General features: G+C 46.1%; 9 protein-coding genes across 9 annotated transcripts; 3 read left to right on the top strand and 6 right to left on the bottom strand.

The window, feature by feature from the left end:
* Positions 1-2584: 2584 nt before the first annotated feature.
* M430DRAFT_22537 (hypothetical protein) lies at positions 2585-2877 on the bottom strand (the record flags this gene model as incomplete). The annotated part of the gene is made up of 2 exons (XM_024864713.1): positions 2585-2612; positions 2657-2877. The coding sequence occupies 2 exons, from the start codon at positions 2875-2877 to the stop codon at positions 2585-2587; spliced, it is 249 nt and encodes an 82-aa protein (XP_024717476.1).
* A 582-nt stretch (positions 2878-3459) lies between these two features.
* Positions 3460-5341, top strand: M430DRAFT_61531 (hypothetical protein; the record flags this gene model as incomplete). Its single annotated transcript, XM_024868931.1, has 1 exon — positions 3460-5341. The coding sequence occupies one exon, from the start codon at positions 3460-3462 to the stop codon at positions 4876-4878; it is 1419 nt and encodes a 472-aa protein (XP_024717475.1). The 3' UTR covers positions 4879-5341.
* Positions 5342-5669: 328 nt separating this feature from the next.
* On the top strand, positions 5670-6371 carry M430DRAFT_108805 (hypothetical protein; the record flags this gene model as incomplete). Its single annotated transcript, XM_024861234.1, has 2 exons — positions 5670-5780; positions 5877-6371. 2 exons carry the CDS (start codon positions 5670-5672, stop codon positions 6369-6371), a joined length of 606 nt encoding a protein of 201 aa, XP_024717474.1.
* Positions 6372-6459: 88 nt separating this feature from the next.
* M430DRAFT_183722 (hypothetical protein) lies at positions 6460-7750 on the bottom strand. Its single transcript, XM_024863856.1, has 6 exons — positions 7517-7750; positions 7440-7450; positions 7127-7310; positions 6999-7072; positions 6899-6947; positions 6460-6842 (listed from the first exon to the last, which is right to left on the bottom strand). Exons 1-6 carry the CDS (start codon positions 7517-7519, stop codon positions 6705-6707), a joined length of 459 nt encoding a protein of 152 aa, XP_024717473.1. The 5' UTR covers positions 7520-7750; the 3' UTR covers positions 6460-6704.
* Positions 7751-7945: 195 nt separating this feature from the next.
* M430DRAFT_146833 (hypothetical protein) lies at positions 7946-10286 on the bottom strand. Its single transcript, XM_024863033.1, has 4 exons — positions 10065-10286; positions 9841-9982; positions 8314-9786; positions 7946-8261 (listed from the first exon to the last, which is right to left on the bottom strand). Exons 1-4 carry the CDS (start codon positions 10158-10160, stop codon positions 8233-8235), a joined length of 1740 nt encoding a protein of 579 aa, XP_024717472.1. The 5' UTR covers positions 10161-10286; the 3' UTR covers positions 7946-8232.
* A 2796-nt stretch (positions 10287-13082) lies between these two features.
* Positions 13083-15063, bottom strand: M430DRAFT_31054 (hypothetical protein; the record flags this gene model as incomplete). The annotated part of the gene is made up of 3 exons (XM_024866006.1): positions 13083-13328; positions 13452-14395; positions 14535-15063. The coding sequence occupies 3 exons, from the start codon at positions 15061-15063 to the stop codon at positions 13083-13085; spliced, it is 1719 nt and encodes a 572-aa protein (XP_024717471.1).
* A 2837-nt stretch (positions 15064-17900) lies between these two features.
* M430DRAFT_37228 (hypothetical protein) lies at positions 17901-18841 on the top strand. The gene has a single exon (XM_024867085.1). It carries the CDS (start codon positions 18151-18153, stop codon positions 18571-18573), a length of 423 nt encoding a protein of 140 aa, XP_024717470.1. The 5' UTR covers positions 17901-18150; the 3' UTR covers positions 18574-18841.
* Positions 18842-20195: 1354 nt separating this feature from the next.
* Positions 20196-20852, bottom strand: M430DRAFT_183661 (hypothetical protein). Its single transcript, XM_024863854.1, has one exon. It carries the CDS (start codon positions 20762-20764, stop codon positions 20231-20233), a length of 534 nt encoding a protein of 177 aa, XP_024717469.1. The 5' UTR covers positions 20765-20852; the 3' UTR covers positions 20196-20230.
* Positions 20691-21463, bottom strand: M430DRAFT_37226 (hypothetical protein). Its single transcript, XM_024867084.1, has one exon. It carries the CDS (start codon positions 21205-21207, stop codon positions 20941-20943), a length of 267 nt encoding a protein of 88 aa, XP_024717468.1. The 5' UTR covers positions 21208-21463; the 3' UTR covers positions 20691-20940.
* Between the last annotated feature and the right edge of the window lie 2091 nt (positions 21464-23554).

Genomic DNA, 23554 nt, shown 5'->3' with positions numbered 1-23554 from the left:
AGGTAACGTTAACCCTCTAAGAAATTCGTAAATAAGTATATTAGCCTTTACTAAATTAAAGACGTTATTAAGGACTATAGACTTACTTATAGACTACGCCTTCTTTTGTTAGTATAGCTATATCTTACCTTTCTAATTATAAGCCTAGAACCTTATAAGGCGTAAGAAGGCAAAGTCCTTATAAGCCTAATAGACATCTTAGTCTTAGATAAAGAGACATTTAAAGTAAAAGCTATTCTTAACTATAAAAGCTTATAAAGAAACAGACTCTATCTTATAAAATAAAAAAGGTATAACGATTTAGAAAACTTATAAGAACTATAATAAAACCTTAATAATAGCCTACTTTTACGTAAATATAAATAAACATATTAAGATAATCGTTAGAAAGGCATAATATTACTAGTATAGTTATAGTAATATAAGTACGATTTCTATATTTATTATATAAAAACTTAGAAACCTAAGTATCTTAAAAAAAATACTAAACTACTTTTCTACTAGTAAACACCCTTTAAAGCTCTACTAACTTTATTATTATATATCTTAGAAAAAAGAAAAAGAAAAAAAAAACCTAAAGTATAATCTTACTTATTAAGGACACTTTAACCTTTAGTCGTCTATTATTCGTCCTTATTACTATCTTTTCTACTATTATTTTTGTTACTAGTATTATCTTTTATAACATCCTTTACTTTCTTACTTCTTTTAGATCTCTATAAATTATACGCGTACTACCTTTAAGTTAGTAGTAACTTAGTATTAGAGTAAAAGATACTTATAACTTTCTTAAAATAAGACACGTACTTTTTAAAGATAGTAAGATAGTTTTAGTTTACTTATATCGCCTCTTTTATAAGCTAATTATAATAATCTACCTTTATGTTTATAGTTATAGCGAACTTATTATAAAGCTTTAACTAATAAGTAATTTTTACTAAATAACCTAACTTTTACTTTACGCGCTCTTTCTTATCTACTTTATTACTATAAAGCCTCTTCTTTACTAATATTATAGTCTAAGACTTTAAATGTTAAAGGCTCTTCTTTACTAAAGTTTAGGCGACCTAAATTGTAGCTTATTTGTGTTAGCTTTAACTTTACTATAAATAATAGACTACTTTACTTTATCCTTTTTTATAATTACCTTTTAAAGTTCTATTTCTCTAGCTTAGAGAGTTAAAACAACCTAGTAACGTTAACAAAGCTATAACGTAAGAGCGTCGCCTTAAGAGAGGTTATACTTATAAAAATATACTCTTTCTTTAGATTCTTATAGTATACGTACTTTACTAATATAGCTACTATACTATTAGGCTGTTACTCTTTACTAAAAAGGAAACTTATAGTCGTTATCCTTATACTTTAGTAAGGTACTTTATAGGTCTTATAAAGCTATTTAGTTTAAGTATTACTTATAAGCTACTAAACGCTTTATTAATACTATATTGTCGTTAATAGTTTAATAAAGGTACATTAAAAGTTTATTAAAAGAGTCGTAAGGAGAGGAGAGTATAATAGCGTTATATTTATATAAGGTAAAAAGAAGAAAAAGAGGTAATAAACTAGTAAAAACAAGTCTTTATATACCCTTTAGTACTATAAGAGATAGACTAAGTAAAGAAGGACAAAGAAAGTGTTTTTTTATATTTACTTAAAAAATATAATTATAAGTAATACGGTTTAATCCTAATAGCTACCTACTATTAGCGTACTATTAACCTTTTAGTAAAGGGTAATAAAGGATTTCTAAAAGTAGTAAAAGAGTAAGGAATACTAGCGCGCCTAGGTAATATAGTTTGTATTACGTATTAAGGGTCTTACGACTATCTAGTGACTTACTAGTACTTTACTATAATATGTCTTTACTAAAAGTAAATATAAGAGGTACGTTAAGTAGAGATCTAAAAGTACGATATATAACAGAAATCTTATAGTTTAGCTACGTGCCTTTACTATACTATAAAGTCGCTACTATTCTCCTTTTCCTAATACTACTAGTTATATAGTTATATAGTTATATATTTACTTACTAACTTATTCTTATACATTTATTCTTGTTTTTAAGAAGGCATTAGCCTACCTTAGCCTTCTTATAATCTAACGGCTACCTATAAGCTTCTAAGGATAAAAGCTAAAAAGGGAGGATACTATATTAGGTACGCTAATACGTAAAATTATAATAGCTTAGAAATTAAGTATAGGGTAACTACGTACTATAACTAAGGTAATAGTAAGTATTAAGGAGTATAAGAAGAGAGGGTAAGGAAGGGAAAGAAGAGGGGTTTAGAGATTAGTCTATAGTTAAAGTAGTAATATACCTTTAAATATACTACGACTGTCTATCGACTCTTGCCTCTTTTACTCTGTAGAAATACACCTGACAGCGACAAGAGAATTAATAGCGACAAGAGAATTAACAGCGACAAGAGAATTGACAGCGACAATAAGATTAAAAATGACAATTCGAAGGTTTCACATTGACCTGTTGGTAAACCTGTGTATCCCATAGAAAATGTAGTACCCCAGCCTAGAAGTGTGACTGGAAATATATGGCAGATATCCGGATTCGCAGTACTAGTGACTACACAGCATCTATCTCGATACTCACACTATAAAGTCAGTAACTGTATAGCTAAAATAGATTCAAACTTACCTTCTGGGACTCTCTCTTATCACGACTACTCTTGTCAAGAGCCACCGAAATCTAAGGCGGATGCCATTCTCAATCTTTTCAATAGGCTCAAAACCAATCATAGCTTTGCCCCACCATCTATGTAATATTGGTTGCAAAGCAACCATATTCATAGCAGTATCAATACTATTTTTATCTCCAACAAGCATGTCCTTGTGTTCTTTGTCGTAGTACATCTTCATCCTGGCTAGAGCCAGCTTGACGGCATCTGCGGCTTCGGATCTAAGGTCTGCTCGATAGAAGACCCAGTCTGTTCCTTTTGAAGACCCAGTCCAGTTTCTGATGTCATCTTGACGTTATGGAGCCTGGAGGCCTTGTCTTCTCTCTGGGATCGGGCTGAGTTGAGCTGTGCTGTGGTTGAGTTGAAGAAATGGATCTAAAAAGAGGCGAGGCAATTTAATACGTCTGCCGTCCTAGTAGTTGAAACTCTGTTTTAGCTTCGCGCCCGTACAACAAACTGTATGGCGTGGCACCGGTTAGGCTGCGCAGAAACCCATGGGTCCCTAAATATATCCACGACCCAACCCATGGGGTAGACCCAACCCATGGGTCTAGCGTCTAAGGCACTATTGTACTATAACTCGCGATACGGTTGATTAGTAGAAAAATTAGTATAAACTCCATAGATTACTTACTTATAGACACTATAGTCGCGTTACTACGTGAATGGCACGAGTTCCTCCTACATCTGATTGTACCTTCTTCCTAAGCCAAGTAGAAGAAGCTGTGGCTTGTCCCTTTATCCTCTTTGCATTGGAATAGCCATGGCTGAAACCTACCCATCGGAGACGCGAACAAAGCCCGACAGACCTGTAGCAACGATCGATGTTCTACCAGACGAGGTGCTCTTGGAAGTTCTTTCCTACATTTGGAAGACGCATTGGAAGACATTCTTGAATCTCTCTCTTACGTCGAGAAGACTCAACGTCATCTCCGAGCCCTTTCTCTATCACACCTACCGCTACTCTTACCGTATTAACAATCTCTCACGGAATTTCATCCTTAGCCTCGTTAACCGGCCTCAGCTCGCATCACACCTCAAGAATATCGTGCTGGAAGACTGGGCGATCCGGACGTACCCATTAAGTAGATGGACGGGCCTTTCCGGCCCTCGGTCTCAAGTCTCTCTCCTCTCAGCCGCCGAACAATTCCAATTTCCCGCTCAACTCACCGATAAGTGGAAGGACGAGCTAAAGGATGACCTCGATGACGCAAAAATTGCCTTGCTATTTCTTCTCACGCCTAATGTAGAAAAGATGAATCTTGTTGTTCCACCATGCTATAATCCCAAAAACTGCGAAAAGCAAGACCTATGGCTGCTGCGACTCCTCCACTCGGCCGTCAACAACGACAAAGTCACGCATCTCCACGGATTCACAGCTCTCCGAAGCCTCCAGCTTACAGGTACTAGTACGCGCGACGGCTTCTGTTTGCGCCAATTCGCGCCTTTGTTCTGCTCGCCAAGCTTACGGACATTCTCAGCGACCAACTGTCTCGAGATGGGAAGCATGAGCAACTGGAATGAGATCCAAAACACCTCCCATATCGAATCCATCACATTCAACGGAAGCCAGCTCAGCATGGACGCAATCAAGTGTGTACTAGGAGCCTGCAAGGCAGTCAAGTCGTTCGACTTCGAATGGAAGTGCATCAACCTCCAGGCAGAAGAAGCCCCGCTTCTGGACTATGCGATACTGGATGAGGCACTACAACTGCATATGCGGTCGCTCGAGAGCCTCAAGATACGCTTTACGGAATCCTGGCGTGGGGAGATGTGGGCAGTGGACACCGGCGTCAATTCCTGCCTACACTCGCTGGGCAAGTTTCCAAATCTGAGAATGGTTGATGTAGCTTCGAATGCTTTGCTTGAATTCGATGCATCTACGCAGGCTGCTTCGCAGGGTGACTTATCACACCTGAGCAATCTTCTGCCTCCTTCGCTCGAGAAGCTGGTGCTCAATTATTGGGAGTCTATACCGCCTCCAGAATATAATCCAAGGTTTGAACACCTTAGGTATCTAGCAGCGGAATGCTCGCTGTTGCTTCCGAAGTTAAAATCTTTGGAGATCCACACACATGGTGAAAAGGAGCAGGGTTGGGAGGATCTAGCTATACAGTTCGGGAATAACGGTGTCAAATTTTCCGTGACTGGGCGCGTTTATCGAAGGCAGATGGCGGGTTAAAAAGAGTCCATCATTCATGTAGCCCGGATCCGTGGCGTGTGACTGAGTAGAGAACTGGTGATTCTGGTTCCTGGGTCTAGGAAAGAAATGGGCATGAAGAGATGATGAATGATAACCCGGTTTCTGACCTGCGCCTGGCCCGCACTGCTCATCCATCTGGTGGGGAAGTTGGGAAGCAGAACTAGCTAGACTTGTTTAGGTTTGAAAGCAACGGTTTGCATTCAACAAGCTCGGTCTTCAGGTCAGATCGTACAGCTGACAAGAGATCATTATCCACATCGTGGCCAGCATATACGACCCGGTAGGTGTAGAAATCGAGTATAACGTGAACGAGCGGCGTAATATCGTGATGAATAGCTGCAGAGTGCTGTTCGAGAGGGGCAAGATGGTTGAGCAAAGAGTCTCTCTGGAGGTAAATGGGCGTTCTCAAGGGGTGCTTGGCACGGCTTGTCCTGATCTTGAGCCGCCATTGTAAGAGCGCGGACGGCGAAGATTATTTCTCAATAACGACAATCCTGTGAAAGAATCGAATCCAAATGTACGGTCCGTCATCTTGTCACTTGTTGTCTAGCCAACGGGACATGTCTCGGAAGAATATAACGCAAACTTGGCCCTGAGACTTGAGTAGTCGTCGGCTCGCCTATTTCAAGCCGTCCTTTTGCGGTAAGCGAGCCGACGATTAAGCGTCATGCTCTACGGACAATAGAGCCGCCAAGAAACTCAAGCAGAGCCTCCACATCAACTTCCACCTCTTCTCCAGACACCGTATAACCCTACAACCAAACGCAAAGATGACTGAAGTGGCATTCGCAAAATCTTTCCTTGCGGCTCTTGACGCAAAACCCACAAAGCTCTCTGCCGACCATGTCGAAGATCCGAAGAACTACCCTCCCCGCAGCGCCGTACGTCTTTCCACCCCCTCCCCTCTCCCTCTCCCTCTCCCTCTCCCTCTCCCCCTCCAATCCAGAACATAATTACTAATACGGACACGCGAGCAGTATATCCTCCCCAAAAACCCGCGTCCCCTTCCTAAGCGGCAAAAGCTCGCGCCGGGCGCCGAACGCTCACTGATCGTCTCCCTGCGCTCACTCCGCAACCCCCCACTCGACATAACGCTCAAGTCGCAACCGCCCAACACCTCGATCCTCAACCTGAAGGAATCCATCCACGCGCAGACGTCCATCCCGATCGACAAGCTGCGGGTCCTGCATAAGAAGAAACCGGTCCCGGATTCCAAAGTCCTGAAGGATCTGGCCGGCGAGGAGGAGAAGTTGGAGCTCTCGGTTATGGTCATTGGGGGTGCGGCTGTGATGAGGGAGGGTGATGAGGAGGTCATTCCGCCGGTGGCACAAGGGGAGAGTGGGGCGGCTTTGTTGAAGGGAGAGGAGTTTTGGAGTGATCTGAAGGGTTTCCTTACGCAGAGGTTGCGGAATGAAGAGCAGGGCGAGAAGGTTTACGGAGTTTTCAGGAAGGCTTGGGAGGCTCAAAAGTAAGGGGCTGTGGGGGTTTGTATTTGCGTAAGCATGGCGTTCATAGGGGGCATTCAATGGGATTTTTCACGTATAACAGACAATCTTATTGCTCAATTGGATGGGGACGGTGGCATCAGAGAATTGAAATAGTTTTCCGTTTGGCGTGATATCTCATTGTCTCATGCCTACGATTCCTCCCGTCTTAAAGAAAAGACTGAAAACTTGCCCCCCATCTTATGCAGCATAGCATATCACGCAGGCAAATGAGCAGCACCAATGAAAAGTCCTCCCTCCTACCGTCTCATCCTCTTCCTTCTTGATTGATGTATTGTACCTATAAACAGGAAGGCATGTTTATGCCAGACCCTTGCTGACTTTGTTGAGGACGGATTGGTATTCAATGTCGTCTTCGTCGTTCGCTTGGAATTCGGTGGCGATGCCGTTCAGGGCGCGCTTAAGGGCATCTTTGGATGAGGCGTACACCATCTTGGGCTATTGCACAGTCAGCACGCACTAACGGCTTGGCCCGAAAGAAGAACTAGGCTTACCTGGATACCGGCATCATCAGGAGACCATGCGATGAAGGTGATCTTGCTCCTATTCGCATATCAGCTCCATCCTCATCACCCGCGGCCTAGTAGAACGTACCTTGTACCCTCGCCCGAAGCCAGCTCATAGCTGAAGTCATAAACAGCGTATCTGGGTCCCTTGCCTTCCTTTCCCTGTGCATGCATTAACATCTCCACGCGACATCACCCAAAAAATGATATCTATACCATCTTGTTCTTTGACTTGGAGTTTATCAGCTTCTCACGGAAATGCTCCCAGTCGCCATCCTCGGACGCTTCCTCAACGACAATCTCTTTGTAGTCGTCTGTCAATTTGTACAGGATGTACTTGATCTTCTTGTTGAGTTTCAGCTCGTTAAACTTCGACACGCAGTCGGGGGAGATGGAGACTCTGCAGGTTGATTGCTGTCAGTTTGTGTTCTCTCGGCAGGCAACATCCATTGCGGGGGCGGCGAGGCGGAACGCAGCATTTGAAGATTCGAGGGGAGTGTGGGGCACCGTGATGAGAGGGAGGACTGACCCAGATTGAGACTGCGTTTGGTGTACGTGTTATTAAATATTCTTCAATCGAAGGCACTCCAGATCAGGAAAACATACCATAATGCCGATGTTAGGTCGTGCGACGAGCTGAGCCGATCCAATCTTTCCAAGGTTGTCAGCCAGGTTCCAACAGCAGACGCTCGTTTTACTATCCGCTACCGTGGGCGCCGATGGGGATAGCTGCAAATACGTACAAGAGTTTCGCGGGCTGGTAAGTGATTCGAGGTTTGCACTTCCAAGGTCAGAGTTGCAAAGGTAGGATTGTGCTGGTGGGGGCGGTGTTTATCGTCACCATTCGCTGCGGCGTTGCTTTGCGAACGAAGTCTCCATGGTGGGGTCGGCACGTGACTTAGCGACTTTCGAGTCCCCCTGAATCAAAATGGGGTTGCGCGGACGGATTACGTAGGATGTTTGTCGATAATAGGCAGCATGGGATTGACTATCTTGGGCCCAAAGGCAGGGCAAGGTTCACAACTGCTATCTTTCAAACATGAATGTTTTTGAGTTCAAAGGTTAGCATTAGGTGGCGAGGCCACGCTATATAGACTTTTGACACTTTTGACTGCTTTTTACTGCAATATTGTTACATGCCCACCGCCTTTAAAAACACCAAATCGCTTCCCCCAATGCCAGATATAAGACAATGAACGAAGAAAGAGTGGAGGGGTGTTGTACAAAGTTTGATATGGCAGCCATATCATGGCAAGATGCTGCGCAGGCAACTGTCAAGAGAAGACTGCCTTGATGGGTATTTTACATTATCTTCCAATCACCTACATCATTCCGCCCATGCCGCCCATTCCTATCATGCGAGTTAGCTTGGTGACGAAGAAGGTGGTAAGACGAATACTAACCTCCCATTCCACCTGGTGGGCCTGGCACCTTCTCCTCTGGTGCCTCAACGATCGATACCTCGGTGGTGCCTAGTAATGAGGCAACACCGCTGGCATCAACCAATCCTGTTCGGACAACCTTGAAAGGATCAACGATACCGGCGGCAATCATGTCGACGTACTCTCCCTTCGAGCTGTCGTATCCTTTGTTGAAATCTGATCCGAACTCATCCATAAGCTTGCCGACGACAACGGAGCCCTCAGTACCTGCGTTCTCGACAATCATTCGTGCAGGCTTGGTGATGGCGCTCTTGATGATGCTGACACCGAGTTGTTGGTCGAAGTTGGCAGGCTTGAGTCCGTTAAGAGCTTGGCTCGCAGCCTTGAGGAGAGCAGTTCCACCACCTGGCAGGATACCTTCCTCAACAGCAGCGCGGGTAGCGTTAAGAGCATCGACGAATCGGTCCTTCTTCTCGCCGACTTCAACCTCGGATGATCCACCGACCTTGATGACGGCAACACCTCCGGAAAGCTTAGCAAGACGCTCTTGGAGCTTCTCCTTCTCGTAATCAGAGGTAGTTGGGTCGTTCATGACACCCCTGATCTGCTCACATCGCTGCGCAATGGCATCCTTGCTTCCATCACCGTTCAAGATGATAGTGTCCTCCTTTGTGATGGTGATTGAGCCGGTGGATCCGAACATATCTGGGGTGGCCTTCTCGAGCTTGATGTCAAGCTCATCAGTGAAGACGGTTGCGTTGGTGAGAATGCCGATATCTCCGAGAATGGACTTGCGGTTGTCACCGAAGCCAGGGGCCTTGACAGCAGCAACTTGGAGCGAGCCGCGGAGCTTGTTCAGGATGCAGACGGCCAGAGCCTCTCCATCGATATCCTCAGCGATGATGACCAGAGGGCGACGGAGTTGGGTGGAGGCCTCGAGAGCGGGGATGATATCTTGAACGGCAGAGATCTTCTTCTCAGAGAGAAGAATCAATGGCTTCTCGAACTCGATCTTTTGTGACTTAGTATCGGTGATAAAGTATGGAGAGACAAATCCACGGTCGAATCGCATGCCCTCGGTCACGTCAAGCTCGTCCTCCATGGTCTTTCCCTCCTTGACGGTGATCACACCCTCCTTTCCAACCTTCTCCATGGCACTTGAAATCAGCTTGCCAATGTGGGTGTCGCCGTTGGCAGAGATGGTTGCCACCTGCGCAATCTCTTCGCTGGTGGTAATATCCCGCTTGTTGTTTCGTAGGAATTCGACAACGGCATCAACGGCAGCTTGGGTGCCTCTTCGTAAATCCATGGGGTTGCATCCCGCAGCGACGTTCTTGACAGTCTCAGAGAAGATGGCGCGGGCGAGGACGGTGGCGGAGGTAGTTCCGTCACCAGCAGTCTCGTTGGTCTTTGAGGCAACATCTTGGATGAGTCGGGCACCGAGGTTTTCGAATTTGTCCTTGAGGGAAATGGCTCTTGCGACAGTTACACCATCTAGGGAAACGCATCAGCGCAATCGTCATAGAGACTAGAGAGAATTCCACAAACCTTTGGTGATCTTGGGGGATCCGTAACTAGACTCGATAATGACATTGCGTCCCTTGGGTCCCAGAGTTGTAGCTACTGCCTTTGCTAATGTCTCAACACCAGCCAGGAGAGCTGCTCGACCTTCAACACCGAATTTGAGTTCCTAATTACGACACTTTGTCAGCATGATCTGACCAGCCCCTTTGCAGAACGCTACTGGTCGATGTTGTGGTTCCATGACCTACCTTGTGTGCGAATCGTAATTGTTGAGCATTGTAGCCACGAAGTCTGGAGCTTGAGAGGACCGAGGCCCTAGCTCTTGATGTCAATGCTCGCTGCATATTGGGAAGAGATTATTAAAGATGCTGGGAGAAGAGTAGTGGTACAAGCAAGATCTGGTCGATCTCGACTGGGAACTCGGGTTGTGAGTGAGATGCAGAAGTCAAGAAAAGAGAGCAGAGGAAATGTTTATGTCGGCTTCTCCAGAAAAATAAAATCGAAGGTTCTCGTACGGTCCTGCGGGATTACATCCAGGTTCTAACGGCCTTGGGACTAGCGCCGCTAGCCGAAGCCGACGACGTCCTTCTCTAGACTCCCTGGCCTCCTTTTCACCAGAATGCTTCACTTCTTCCGCTCTTTATTGCTCACTTCATCCGTCTTCATCAATCATGCCCTTGTCCAAAGGGGTCGCCGAACCATACATGACAATATGATATATTACAAGCCTTCATCGTGCCTTTCTTGTTCTTGTCGGCTGTGCGCTTCATCCAGATTAAGGCCAGCTCTATCAATGTCACAAGTCTAGTGTTTCTAGTTACTTGCTTTAGTGGCAGGCATCATTTCAGTAATCTGGAATCATCCCTAAAGCAGGACTTTATATGGCCTGTAATTACCAGTTTGTAATGGGCACTCGATTCAGAGGCTCTGTGTCGACTGGAAAATGGACAAGTGTCTGAGCCTTGGATGATATATCTGGGGCTTGGCAGTCATTACGGTTGGGTACTTTGCCTTCTGGCCAGATATGTGTAACGTATATACTTTGTTTCCTCACTTGAGTTTCTTTGTTTTTTGTACGCCAACACTTGAGAACCCTTTGTAGATGCGTTTGGTGAGGGTTTCAGATAGTGAAAGGTACACTATTTTCTATAGGATCTTCTCTTTTACATATGACTTGGACACAGAGTTGCCAGTGGTATACCAACCCCTTGTACAGGAGGTCTTCAGTTATGATACTTGCTAGAATGACCAATAGATAGTGGTTGATAAATTCACTGTTTTAGGTTAGAGTGCAGCAATCTCTTGGCTATTTCAACACTTCGAGATCCTTTAGGTAGAGAATTTGACATTTCCATAAGCGCTTGCTCTGGGTCTAGTTCCGGCACCCCCGTCATCCACGTCACCCCTTCTCGCAAATCTTCTTCAAAATAAAACTTGCCACAAGTCCCAAAACACGAATGCCCCCACCTTATACAACGTCAGCCTCGCTTTCAGCTGTTCGAGGAACGATCGCGATGTTCCCGCCCGTGACGGACACGTACAGCAAGTCGGTCTCTTCAGTCACTGCCTTCCAAAAAGCAACACTGCTAAATCTCACGTTGGAGTTGGCTCATCCTTGCACCATTATCCTGAAAGTATAGCCACTAGAGTTTGTTTTGACTATGTAAGTCCATTACTCTGGTTTGCTGATGACTCAAGGGGGCTTTCCTGTCTGAAGACTCCCACACCTCAAAGCTAGATATAAAATGCTTGCTCAACTATATGAATTAGACATCCTGATTCGCTACACGAAATGCGCACCTGAGTGCTGTGTTGCTCGGAGTTACTATTTGTTGATGGGTCCGAAAAGTCAACGTCGCTTTTCGTAAGCTCACGTCTCCACCGTCAGCTCTTGTTTACAAGTCGCTGAGCTTGCCAGGTGCTATTATGTCAATGACCAACAATGATGGGCAGGGATTTCTATATCCCTGTAATGGCTTCTATATTAACCCTCAGTACGAACTAGCTGCACTAACTAATAGTGCATACCTGCCCCATGCCCCGTCCCTCCTGTGGTATATCTCCTTGGTGTATGTACCATCAGCAATATGGGACTACAATGACTTGTCTTGTAAGTAAATTCTCGCATCCATTTATGACATTGTTGGTTACATAACCTAATGGAACCTTCCCAACTAGCCTTCAAAAGTTCCAATAACAGTTCCCTTGCGGCTTTGGGACCTTGCTACACCAAATAATAGAACAACAATCAAAGTGCATACCCTTCGATCATTGAAATAGTTTCCAACAATACATATCAGGGTGGAGAGCAGACTGGACAGCTGTGCCATTGCAGGGTGAGTTCTTGACCTAAGGGATCAGACACCACAGGCTGCAGTTGAGAATATGGATACTTTAATGGGTAAGCTATATACTGCATGGATCTATACTGGTGGCTGGCAAAATACTAATTTCACCTACTACGATTATAGTTTTAAGGTTACACCACATACGACATCCAACTTGATCTTAATTTTCAGACGCGCACAATCACGCAGTCATAGGCAATCGAATGGCGCAGGGCCTTTATTCTATAAAAATGGTTTTTTTCTTTTTTTCTTCTTTTTTCTTCTATTTTACTACAATACATTTGTGCAGCCCAGCGGTCTTTTTGATTGCCTTGTTGTACCTTGGACAACGCTGGAACTGCAACTGAAAGCTCAAGTGCAGGAGAGTTGGGTATCGTGGACCCCCAGGGAGGCACTCTGAATTTTCGCATCAAGGAGCATGCAAGGCACCCAATAATACACTCGCACAGCCCGTGGAGGGCATGTCAAGCTTGTAAAGCCTCAATTTTGAGAGGCAAAGAGGAAATGTCTGTGATTTGGTGAGAAGTCTCTCGATGAAACATCTCGAGCCGAAGTCCCCTCGACAGACAATAAACTAAAGCAAGGCGTATGTTCGATGAATCTTCCTCCGCCAAGTCCGCGTGACGACTTCCTATCTGTACCATAATGAGAAAAGGGGTGAACGAGGCGCAAAGCTCCAAGTTCAACGAATCGAAATTTCAAGTTTTCAGGCTATCCGATCATATGCGCATCATTCATTATCGGAAAGAAGTTGAATGACGGCAAAAGACAGCGAAGCCAGAAACCAGGGATCGAAGATCAGGAAAAGTTGTGTTAATACAAGAAAGAATCGAAAGAAACATTCAGTGACAAGGCATCAGCTGAGCGACGATTTTCATAATGCAGATTCGCGACTGCAGGCGATCGGTGTGTCAAATTTTAGAGCATATCCTGGTGCCAATGAGCATCAAGATTACGGTTCTCCTTATCATCACTATGATTGAAATCATAGTAGTGATGACGGGCAGAATTCTCTGGGAAGTAAAGGGGCGATGGTCCGGCATTATATGGCTCAGTGGCAGTGTGATCGGTAGCAATCACAAATCCGAAGCCAATCTCACTCAGATCGACAATTCGACTAGAAGACAAAGTGGTCGCATCAGAGATCTGGCTCAAGTCAGGTGTCTGTTCAAACGTCAGCCGAATCCGAAGGGTTATAATCTTTATTCTGCTTACATGGTAATGAGGGTACGATGCATACGGCTGGCTGGAGATTCCTCCTTCCTGATTATATGCACCCTTACTCACCATATTCTTGGATGCCACCTCACCGGTATCGTAAGGACTGTACAGCATGTCCAATTGGTTGTCAGAGCTACCAGAGGCAGGGAAATCGTTATTTTCAAACGCACCATCTGATTCGAGGGCAGTGGACTTGAAATCGTCAGTCATCAATCCAATGTCGCTGCCCAGATGCTCCGCAGGGGCTTCAAATGACATCGCATCACTGTTTTCATACGAAACCATGGAATTGGCACCGGTGGCTGCATAATGACCCATTGTCCAATGCACAGGCTTATAACTGTTGACCTCAGTGGCAGCCTCGTCATCAAAGTGTTCTTCCGCCATGGCGTTATCGTCTTCAAAGAACTCTTCCTCCATGGCATCACTGCTACCATGCTCATCATAGTTCTCACCATGAGTGTAATAGCCACCATTACGATCACCCATATTTTGGACGGCATCGGTATCGCTGACATCTTGGACGACGTCGCCAGTACCCGCCGGAAACTTCTTGAGGGCCGCACGAGAGAGGTTGAACGTCACAAGGAGTTGAACCTTGCCGTTGGTATTATTACCCTTGGTGAACTGGCTAGGCCTCATCACCTTTTTCGTACGAGGATAATTTCCTGAACCGCGAATAATATCCGGGTTGAAGATATTGACCTTGCGATCAACAATATTCTCACCCCAGTTCACGACGCGAACATCAGTAGGTGCATTACCCATCATGTTGCGGATATAACCACGAACTTCCGGGTCCAAGTCAACAGTTCTCTTACCAAGTAACGGTGGTACCAGATGACCTTCGGTTATGAGGATATCACGCAGCTTCAGAAGGTGCTGGAGGGCAGCGTTTCCTTTTGAGCCCGGGTGGAGGCGCTTGACTGCAGCGTCCCAAGGGAGCAGGATTCCTGCGCGATGGCATTCGAACTGCAGATGCAGGATCAATTTCTCAGCCATGCGTACTCCTGCATGCCAATAGTCAGCATCTGTGTGATTTATAAGATCTGGGTTAAACCAGGCATGCTTTCATCTCGAGCAAAGGTTAATGTACCAGAGATGAGAGTTATGCGGCTGATCTAGAGGAAGGCAGGATGCATGACTCACGGTTCCATGGGATCAAATCACGACCCACGACTCTACCATTGGGATCAGGAGCTCTTTCCTTTGGCTTCTTCGCCTTGACCTTGCTACTAGCGGTTGCCTTAACATTTGAGGCGGTAGTAGACTTTATGTTGTAATTGTCATTCTCGTCGCCGTCCTCATCCTCGCCATCATCCGCGATCTTAAAGTCACTATCTGAACCAGAGTGCCCATCTTCGTCGGCATCCTCTTGATCTTGATAGTCGGCCATATTATTCTTGAAACGATCCTTGAGCTTCAAGTACGCAGACTGGTCGTAGCGTCGAACATGCTTTGGGCGTGGATCGGGACCAGAACTCGGGTTATGCTTCTGCCAGGCATATCGAAAGATTTTACCCGTATTGGAGTGAGCTTTAGTGATCTTCTTGTCAGATGACATTTTCTTGCTTCCATTGGTCCCGGTTGCTACTAAATTGGCGTCTGGCGGACCAAGATTAGGCGGGCAAGGCCGATTCGCAGCCTTGTTGGCTGTGGTCTTCTTTGCGGAGGCCATTTTGACTATGGAGCAGTCATGCAATGTGATTGCTTATGTCTGTATGGAGGTGTCTATAATGAAGAAAGGATAGTCAGTTGGGGAGCTTTGAAAAGACGGCGATACAGAGTGGTGATATTTCGTACTCTCAACGTGCAAACGATGGGATCAGAAAGGGAAATACTACACTGTTTTGGGCAAGACGTAGGATTGATGCTGGGACTGGTGTTTTGCAGGAGCTTGGGACTCCAGGGCCAGCCAGCGACAATGCAATCGAGAGATCTCGGAAGCAACAGCGGTTGATTGGACGAGAAGTAATGCTTTCCAAAGATCTCGTCGGGTTGAATCCCGTTGACTGCAGAGAGAGAGTTCGAGGTTACCTTGTGGAAGTCTTTGCGGTGTTGGTGAAGATTGGATTTTGTTAGATCGAAGAGGAATGGTGAATCAGTTGACTGAAGAGAGAGGGTTCAAGGTTACCTTGTGGTGGAAGTCTTTGCGGTATTGGTGAAGATCGGATGTCGTTAGATCGAAGAGGAATGGCTCCGAACTTATCAGACGACGACGATGGGACTAGGAAGGTTCAAAGATCGAAGACTGAACAATGGATACTCTCAGTGAATCACAAAGTGGGTCCTCTTTGGAGTTGATACATGGGACGGATGTCTGATGGTGCTTGTGATTTAAGAGGAGATTGTCTGTGGGACGAAGGGACCGCAGAACGAAGTTCAGTTTAACCTCATTGCGGACGGAGGAGAAGCCGCGAGTTTACAAGCCGTAGCAACACGTGATTGCCCTTCAATATTGTAATGATATCCTCCTTCACCCCTGGCAATATCCTATCTCTTCGTGGAGCCAGCCGCGTGCCGATACCCTGGATTGAAACGGACTTCTCATCATAGTGCACCTCCACCAGATTCTATAGATCTCTTCTCTCTTTAGACGACTCCAATGCTATAGAATCCTATATACTGCATCTTGTACCTTGTAACAGTAACAGGTGAAAAGGGTTACATACCGGGAATACTAATCTGATTTGGTATTGCTTCCAATTTGACTTCAATTCCTAACAGTGACAGGCAAGGTATACAACAATCCTCTCATCTGTACACTTTCATCTAGCTTTGGCGTGCAGTGGGAAGCTGGCTAAAGAGTTCGGATTAATCACTACTTGCTACACGATACCGTGACTCCGTGAGGCCACAATCGCTCTATGAAAATACACTCATTAGAAGAATTAGAGCATAAACAGAGCAAGTGTGGAGAGACTAAAATACAGAATAATTGTGACGGCCGCCAAGTATCAACTAAGAAATATAACAAGCAAGAAGAGGATGAATGAGACGCCAAGGGTATTTGATTCATCGTGACCTCGAGGTCCAACGCAAAGGTGATCTAGCGCCTCACTGGTTTACAGTGTTCTCAAACCTGCCATGCCATCATGAGCATGGAAGAGAGATCTTGTAAGATGATAACTTGTATACATCCACTGACCTGTTGCGATTTCGTATATTACCTCTAGTATCTTGAGAAAGGTCGTATTTCATTCAGTGATGCAGTCCAGTTCCACATGATATGTTTTCGGCAGCATATTTAAGTGTCTTTTGCTGGCGGTTTTCTGTTTGGTTAGACAGCCTCGGGAGTAGCTTGAGTTTAGAGATACGGAGAAACTCAGAACGCTCGAAGTCGATGAGCCCCGCCCCGGCCGCCTTCTCGCCTGCCCAGCAACATGTGCACAATATGCCCCCGAAGCTCCTCGATGTTGTTTGTCTCTGTTTGCTCAAAGTGCTGCTCTTAATGTATCTTGAAAAGCATCGTCATCATCATCGTGGTCGCCGTCTCAAATAGCTTCAGCCTCCCGAAAGTTCGACTTGGATCGCAACTGGTATTACGTGAATTGGGGACAGGACCTGATGGTCCAACAAAGAATTGCCGTGATTGCGTCGTTGTTCTGTTACTTTGCGATAATTCTTCTTCATCCGTTGACTCGTACAGATCCTCTGGACAAGGTGTGGCCAATTTTGCAGCTTCTCATACACATCGTCTCGAGATTCCTGGCTTTGTTTTATCGATGGAATCTGGTTCCGTCTTGCTGATCGAAGAGCCATCAAGATGGAGCTAGCCACTTGAGCAATCACAGTAGAAAAGCCCTGCGGCTGCGATCCATCTTCGTATTTTCCCGGCACTATCAGGATTCAGACAATAGTACATTGTCTTCGAATCATCTTCTTTGACTCGAAGGAAAACCAAAGAGTCGCCAGTGGTAGAGTAGCTATGTTCAAGATCGTCAAATGTCTGTGCCGTAATCCGCGCAACCAGTTTATCTGCCTAGTCTTCGAGGCGCAACTTTGCTTTGACTTCTTTCTTGACAGAGACTGAACTTGTCAGGTTTGGGGCAACTGTTTTCTCGCTCGGTTCAGATTGCCGTTGACGCGGTCTTCTCTAGTCTAAGAGTCGATACCGAAGACGTAGTAGTTAGTGGAAGGGAAAAGACAACGGGAGCGGGAGCGGGAGCGGGAGCGGGAGATGGTCAAAATTGCTAGCTGCAAGCGACGATCGCTTATCTTCGATTACATCAGCCTTCATCTCAACCTCCCACTGTCACTATTACTATCGCGATTACTGTCTCTGTCGCAATTACTGCCTCTGTCACAAATACTACCTCTCTTTAATGCGCAGTGCTCGATAATAAAGAGAAGAGTGGCTGGATGAATGGGATTTTGATGCAAGTCTTGTATTGAAATCTATTCACGTATGGAACACTCGTTGACTTGGCATTATAGCTAACCCCGGATTCCTCACAAAATTTTGCGGATAAGCTCTCGCGCAGACTCACACCACATGCTGCATCAACTACATCTGCTGCATCTGCTGTATACATTTTTCTTGATATGGTTAGCTACTAAGCTACAAATCGAATCCATGATGGTGTGATTGATTCGAAGGTGAACTATCAATCTTAACGACTGATCAATGGATCCTGGCAAGAATTGATCCCATACAACGGTAAAGCCACGGAACCGGAGGTACATAACTACCAGCAAAAGGCAGGCTCAATCATATATGCCACCACCGTCACCGGGCCAGACGCTATGAGGGCCGCCACGAAGTATGAATAACAAGCTTATAGTATTCTTTGATGTGGACGATATTGCCATCCTTTCAAGACGATCCGACTATAACGAATACCTTTCCTTCAAAGCTAAGCGTTTCAACCGATACAAGATGGGAGATCTGGGAGATCTGGGAGATCTCAGCTGGTTTTTGGGTATCAGGATAATAAGGGATAGAACGGCGCGGCGGATCTGGCTGAGCCAAGATTCATATATTGACTCAATTACGAAGAGATTCCACCTCGACGAAGGGAGGACCCCTAACACGCCCATGGCTACTGACGAATTGGTGCCATATAGCGGCAAAGCAACAGAACAGGAGGTCCTGGCCTACCAGCAAAAGGTAGGGTCAATATTATACGCCACTATCGTCACGCGGCCGGATGCCATGAGAGCTGCCACACGGCTTTCTGAGTTTTGATCAATCCTTCGCCTGAGCACCACCAAGCGGCCGATAGAGTGATCAGATGCCTGGACGCAACGAAACATCTGGCTATCGAATACGGGGATGCTACGGATCAGGGGAGGGCGTTCGCCCGCGCTAGCGACGCTGCTTTCTGCCTCGGACTTCCCCCCTATTGCCCTGGTTAATCCCCTTATTACCGTGGATAATAGGGATCTATTACCGTGGATCCGTTATACCGATTTGCCACCTCTTTATGTATATACAGAGGAAAAGCAACCTCACGATACAGAGACGGCATTTTTGAAATCAGGCCGTCAATCCATCCTAGATACCCACTAGAAGCCTTCTGCTTGCTCTCTGAGAGCCTCTCTGTCGCATTGCGATAGCGTACCGTCCGGTACCCCTAGGGCAAACTACCGGGGAGAGGCGCGAGGAGACACCAGAAGGCGCGGTCTACCCAAGTCGCCGCCTAGTGACAATACATGAAGAGATTCAAAGAGTGATATCGCCCCCGGAAGGGGCCCTGATCAGTTCGGCGACGCAGATAAGGATGGCGCTGCTCCCAATACTCGACAAGATTGAAGCGATCGCGAAAACTTTGCAGACCCCTAGCTCAACCACCGTAACCCTCCCGGAGTGGGCCCAAAAGATGACGGACACGATCTCGACACTTGAGAAAAAGATTGACAGAATGGACCAGACACCTATGACATACGCCGTCGCGCAGAGGCGATTGATTGGAGGCACAAGAGTCTGGGAGTACACGGGCCACACCTTTTATGGGTTTGACTTATTTGCATGTTGCTATCATTGTTTTCGGCACCTTCCCCCTCCTTTATATACACACACTAACATCCCGGAAGCGGAGCGGAGCTGATGACAGGGCCCATTACCGTAGTGATATCTACGGGTTTATGTGGAGTAGATTAGGATATGGTGTTTAGACCGGCGATTGACAGGCACCTTAGCGGGGGGGGTTTATTTTCTTTCCCTCTGTTAAACTACATGTAAAGTAACGTAAGGATAAAACTCTTATAGTGCCTGTTTAAGGTATTCAATAGAGAAAGAATCAATTATTATTATGATGTATATATAGAGCCTCTACACCCTTACCTTCATTCTTAAATCGAGTCCTTTCCTCCCATTTTGACATGATCTGCATGTGCTTTCTGGACTTCAACATCTAGAATCAAGTTGGGGATTAACTTAAAGTAAAGTGAGAGGGATTTGTGCTGAGCAACGTACGATCTCAGATTGCGTCTATTCTGATGCGAGGAGAGTTCGCGCGGCAGCTTTCCTCTCTAGGTATCTAGGTAGATACGGAGGGAGGAATTCCTCGAGGTAAAATGGAAGTAGTTATGTCACGTGATATCCCTTTTTATCAGAGCGAGCGCACTATCGGGCAGTCTCAATGTCTCATTATTTCGAAGTTCTGCTACTCAACAGAACCACGCAGAAATTGATCCGAAACAACAACAGATGAGCGCTCTTCCGTCATTATGGTCTCTTCTCAGAGTAGCCGAAATCCATGCAGCAGCAGCAGTACGGTCACAAATGAAATGGAACCCCCTAGTCTTTTATCATGTTCCTCCTGGAGCCTGAAAAAGGCCATCTCCCCGTCCCCCGACGCACCTTTTGCATATCCCACAGCAGCTTGTCTTCAATGCTCGGCTTATTCGACTATGACGGGGCTCTCAGATCCACCTTGGTTGTCAGTTGAGTAGTGCATCATTGGCTGATAATGGATGCCCTGGGAAGAACCGGGACCAGTGTTCATGCCAGTGGGGGTGTATGGAAATTCATACGACTGCTGAGCCTGCAGACCGTAAACACCACTGAGAGGGGTTGCGTAGCCCGCCGAGTTATTGTCATAGTCGCTGCCGGGATAAGCCTCATCTCCACCAAGCTGCGCGCTGTTATAGGAGGGTGTATCATAGTATTGCATGAGGTTAGCAGCCTCACCGAGACTAAGCTGGCTTGGCTCTTCCTCCTTGACATGGGACTTGTCCTTCTCGTTGGTTGGATCGGCTTTGATGGAAGTGAAGTCCTCGTCATCATCGGCGGCAGCGTTGTCTTCGATGAAAGCATCAGCCTTGCGCTTCTTGGAGGGGCGGTCATTGGACTCGCGGCGCTCGGCCTTGGCAGTGCGGGAAGGTGCTGGCTTGATGGTGGCAGCGTTGGGAGCGATGCCGTGAGATCTCATCATTCGCTCGTAACGTTTTGCGCTGCGAATTGAGAGATTTCAGCTATTACCGTGGCAATAGAAGGGGAATCCAAGAGAAAGGGCTTGAGAAGGAATTAACTTACGCCGCGCCCTTGCTGACAATCTTGCACTCTTGAGCGACCTGACCGAAGTCGACCTGACAATGTCAATGGAGAATCCTAATATTCAGAGATCGCAGTTCTCACCTTGCCATTGTTGCTGTAACGGATGCAACTGATGAGGAACTTGAATTGCTCTTCATTTGAAGCTGGGGCCATGTTGAATGATATCTGATCTCTTGGAGGAGCGTTGGAGTGTATGATTGTATGATTGTATGGTGTTGAGTCGAGTGGAAAGTCTGAGGCTTGGTTGGAGTCGACGTTAAGAAGATCTAGTGAGATGGAAGAGGTCTTGAAAAATAGTGTCGTTGACAGCACTAATTCCATTCACCACTGGGGAATGTCTTCACTTTAAAGACAGCAGGACCCTCTGGAGGCTTTCAGCTACCGTTTTGTCAAGCAGGGACTACTTGCAGATCTTTGGTGGAGTTGCAGCTGTTTGCAAGCTGAGGCTCTGTGAAAGAAATTCAGAAGCAGAACGGGATCAAGTTTGCGACAAGGGTGGAGCTCTGGAAAGATCACTTTGATGGCAAGTCACTGTTGGGGGTTACGAAAAAAACACCAGTTATGAAGAGTAAACGTGATGCATTGATCTACGGGAAGAATGTGGCTAGGCCACGCCCATATTGATCATGCACGTATCCATATTCCGCCATGCCTGGCAATACCACCACATCAAAGACCTTTTCTCGCAAGTGCGGAGAGTACAAGCAATAGGAAATCCACCATAATACCAGAGAAGCACCGAGGAAATAGCAGCTGAGAAGCTCCACTTTAGTCGAATGGTGTCGAATCAGATGTTGACTGCCACAGATGATATAGTGACGGGCGAAGGAATTCAGTCTGTCTCATCTGTAGGACCCAGAATTCAATTAGCACGGGTTGAAGTTCAGAGGTTGAAATGCCCGTGAAACAACAAGCAGGCAATAGAATCGTGGATGTCTGGAAATGATTTATGCCTCTTCCTCACTGAGGTAGTTGGTGGGAGTAGGAGCATGAGAGTGCTCATCATAGTCATTCTCGCGCTTCCATGCAAGCCACTGCTCAAGGCCTATACCACGCATCGCGGCATTACGCCTGTCCTCATCATTGGACTCGACTTCGTTGCTACTGGCGGAGGCCTGGTAGCCGGTCATGCTGGGAGAAGTGGAATCTTTGACAGCGAAGCTGGTGGAGCTCTTGGCATTGATGGGAGTGAAATTGTTCATGAGGAACTTGCCGGCTTCTGGTTCACTCTCCATCTCAATATCTTCGTTCTCCTCAGCAGGTTCCTCCTTGATCTGCTTCTTGGCCTTGCGTGGTGCAGACTTCCTCGGGGCAATGGGCTTTGCAATGCCTTTTTTGGCAATGCGAGGTTCAGCAGCCTTTTTGGCTGGTGCAGCCTTCTTGGGCGCCTCGACTCCTCCGTTGTCTTCATCACCGGCGGTCGTGAGCTTGCCACCGTTGTGCAATTTGTCAAAGACCTTCTTGAAGGACTGACGAGCGTTCTTTGCGTACTTGATGCCGACGATCTTAGCAACCTCTTCCCAGTCGGCCTAGATCAAGAACTCATGTTAGTAACTCGCATCTTGTTCGACGTTGTCATTTGTGAGGATGATGAGGGGGGTATGGTGTGAAGGTGTGAAGGTGTGAATGGGAATAATATGATGATGGATCTGAACAGCTCCCTGGCTGTTGCTATCCCACATGCAAGAGAAGGTAGCTGAAGGCTCGTGATAAGTGAACGGGAACGATGGGGAGCAACCAGACAGTGTAGGAGTAGGAGTCGGGCTGTGTGATTCTGAACGCGCGGCAAGCGTTTTGAAAGAAAAGAGACTTACAGCCGGGAGCTCCTTCATCTGAGAGAAGACCGCGGCGACTAGCTTGATCTCAGCGGAGCTCAGAGTAATCTCGGCCATGATGAGATTTGTTTTGTTCTATCGATGTTAGATCCGAGTATTATTACTCCTCAATCTTCGCGCAAACACTTCGACACGACTGGAAGTATCCAGATATTATGGAGTTTCTTACCTTGAGTGGAGAGTGTGTTCTTTTTGGATCTGGGGATTAAGGATTTGTGATAGTAAATCACAAATCACCTTAGTTGTGTGATGTTTTGGTTGTGGAAGGGGTGTTTGTTGTGAAGTTGTAGTGAACGCGTTGTTGTAGTTCAGACTTGTGTTTTGTAGGTAAGGGGAGAGAAAGCGACTCAAGCGAGGAGCCAATTCAAGACACTGCCAGACGATATTTCTCAGAGCCTCTCGGTAGAGTGAATTTTTTCTCAGACGGCACAGCTGCACTGTCTTGCCAACATATGATAGAAAAGCGAGGTTTTATGATAATGCTTGGGAAGTCAAGCCAGCAGATTACTGGCTCGTTGGCTGGTCCTGAAGCAAACTCCCAGACATTATGGCATCATGTTCTCAAGTATATCTAGTCGTATAACCTGGACCCTTCTAGGTTTGAGAGCTCTATGCTGCTTCTGCAAAGCAGGCTTGAAAAGGAACCAACTACACGCTTCATGTGTTTTGTTTTCGGGAATGTGAACACTACAGCTTCCAAGAATGCGCCATGTTACAGTCAGATCTCTGATGGCATGGATTATGTTTAAAGTTTTGCATTGATACCCTTATCACTAAACCACCGTTGACGCATAAATCAACGAATAAAGCAAGCAAGATACCGAAGTTATCAA

The sequence above is a fragment of the Amorphotheca resinae genome (genome assembly GCF_003019875.1).
Source record: "Amorphotheca resinae ATCC 22711 unplaced genomic scaffold M430scaffold_12, whole genome shotgun sequence".
NCBI lineage: Eukaryota > Fungi > Ascomycota > Leotiomycetes > Helotiales > Amorphothecaceae > Amorphotheca > Amorphotheca resinae.
This window is presented reverse-complemented; position numbering and strand designations above follow the sequence as displayed.